Source organism: Plasmodium reichenowi, chromosome 8, assembly GCF_001601855.1.
Source record: "Plasmodium reichenowi strain SY57 chromosome 8, whole genome shotgun sequence".
Lineage (NCBI taxonomy): Eukaryota > Apicomplexa > Aconoidasida > Haemosporida > Plasmodiidae > Plasmodium > Plasmodium reichenowi.
Genome location: NC_033653.1, coordinates 233,456 through 236,005, shown reverse-complemented (window position 1 = coordinate 236,005; position 2,550 = coordinate 233,456). Strand labels below are relative to the sequence as shown.

The 2,550-nt window shown below is 20.1% G+C and overlaps 1 protein-coding gene across 1 annotated transcript in view; it reads left to right on the top strand.

The window, feature by feature from the left end:
* Nucleotides 1-294: 294 nt before the first annotated feature.
* PRSY57_0806200 (kinesin-like protein, putative) overlaps nucleotides 295-2,550 on the top strand; it is a gene marked incomplete at both ends in the record, with an annotated part of 4,429 nt that continues 2,173 nt past the window's right edge. Inside the window, 4 exons of the mRNA XM_020114708.1 lie at nucleotides 295-346; nucleotides 928-1,579; nucleotides 1,772-2,006; nucleotides 2,131-2,256. Of these exons, the coding sequence (XP_019970548.1) occupies nucleotides 295-346; nucleotides 928-1,579; nucleotides 1,772-2,006; nucleotides 2,131-2,256 (1,065 nt within the window). The remainder of the gene's footprint in view (nucleotides 347-927; nucleotides 1,580-1,771; nucleotides 2,007-2,130; nucleotides 2,257-2,550) is intronic.

The following is a 2,550-nucleotide window of genomic DNA, read 5'->3' as shown; positions in this document are numbered from 1 at the left end:
AATAAAAATTTTTATTTATAAAATTTTTTTTTTTTACTAAAAAAAAAAAAAAAAAAAAAAAAAAAATTTAAAATAAAAAATTAAAAAAAAAAAAAAAAAAAAAAAAAAAAAAAAAAAAAAACTTTACCAGGTGATATAATAAGAACACAAATAAATAATTGTTATTATAATCTATAGGTCATATATATGTATTGTCCAATATAATAATAATTTCTATTTAGGATTATCTTTTTTAAAGATATATATTCATGTTTTCTTTTATTCTCCTCTTTTTTTTTTTTTTTTTTGTCTGAAATGTATAAGAGAGCTTATAGCGAATCAGTAGTTCTATCAAAGAATTTATATAGTTAGAAAAAAATAAAACAAACAAATTATACATACATATATATATATATATATATATATAAATATATTAATATATACATATATACATATAAGATGTATATATTTTATGTATGAATTCAATTACTTTTGCATGAACTATAAAAATTAAATATTTCATATTTCATCCTCATATAAAAAAGGGTTATGTTCGTTTGTTTGTTTCTTTTGTTTTAATAATATAAAAAAAAAAAAAAAAAAACTTTCCTAATAAATTAAATTTGTTGATAACATGAATGTATAAGTAACATAAGAATAATAGTTAATTATGTAAATATTTGGTAATTAATAATATTTCAAATTAGTAAGTGTATTATATGGAAGAGTATAGTTTGTAAGGGTATCTTTTACATATAATTAGTTTGTTCACGGCACGATACAAATAAATAAATAAATAAATATATATATATATATATATATATATATATATATACATATATATGTATGCATGTGCATTTATTTATACATGTTTATATTTATATATTTGCTTTTACATTTATATATTTGCTTTTATATTTATATATATTATACTCTTCCTTTTCGAAGACAAAGACAGTGTTAAAGATACACACCATAAACTAAAAACAAATGAAGTTATAGAAAAGACAGAAACAAAACTAGAAAATGTTGTGGTCAGAATTAGAAAGTTAGATAAGAATGAAAAGTCCACATTACATACAGATCCAAATGATAGAACAGCATTATATTTTGATAAAGACTTTGAAATAGAAAAATATAATTTCGATATAGTTTTTGATGAAAACGATGATAATCAAACAATATTTAATAAAATAGGAGGACATTTTATTATTAATAATGTATGTAATGGATTTAAAGAGACCATAATTACTTATGGACAAACCGGAAGTGGTAAAACGTATACTTTGTTTGGATCTAATAAAGAATATGGAATCATTTATTATTTTGTTCATTATTTATACAAATTATGTAATTCAAAAAATAAAAATAAAAAAAAAGCTATTTATTTAAGTATTTATGAAATTTTGGGAGATACACTTATTGATCTTATATCCAACCTTAATGAACAAAATATAGAATTCTATACGGAAGAATACTATCTCAAAACTATAAGATATTCTTATAAAGTTGTTAATATTCAAAATTATGATATAGCAAAAAAAATCATTGACAGTGCATGTCTTTTAAGAAACGTTGAGGCAACATCTCAAAATATGCGGTATCAAAAATATAAATGAAAATATTACAACATGATATAATCTAATATAATATGATATGATATAACATGATATGATATGATATAATGTACTTACCAAGAGACACTTTTAAAAAATATAAATATACAAATGCACAAATGAACAAATATATATATATATATATATATATATATATTTCTCCTTTTTTGTACTAGATCAAGTAGGTCTCATGCAATAATCCAATTTTTCGTGAACATCTCCGATTGCACCTTGCACAACGGCATCGAAACTATAAAAGATTATTACGGTGTTTTAACCTTAGTTGACTTGGTTGGATGTGAAAGAGAGGAATTTAATACAAATAAAAATGAACACAGAAATGATAAAACATCTAGCAAATTTTTAAATTCCTCCCTTACGTCGCTAAACAAAATGTTGAGGAAAATGCAGGTATGTTTGTAATATATATATATATATATATATTTATATTTATATTTATTTATTCAAACTTTCATTTATTTACATATTTATATGTTTCAATTTTTATGTCTTTAAATTATTTTTATTTTTTAAGATGGGAAACCTTGATGAGTCAGATAAAAGACAAAGCGTTCTTTGCAAAGTTCTTTTTAATTATATCCAGAAAACTTGTGGAGTTTGCTTAATATTTTGTTTTAATCCAAAAATCAGCCAAAAAAGTGTAGGAAAAATCATTACTAATTTATATGAATTGTTCATGCAAAATTTTGTTTATTATATATGTTACAAATTAAGACATATTAAATGTACATGTAAATAAATAAATGTAAATATAAATATAAATATATATATATATATTTTATATATGTGTTCTCATACTTTCCGATATTTCTAATGTCATGAGTTATGGCATATGTTATTTATTCCTTCATATATTTTTGTATAATACAACCTTTTTATAACTTTACCTGAACATGTTCATTTTTTTTTTTTTTTTTTTTTTTTTTTTTTTTTT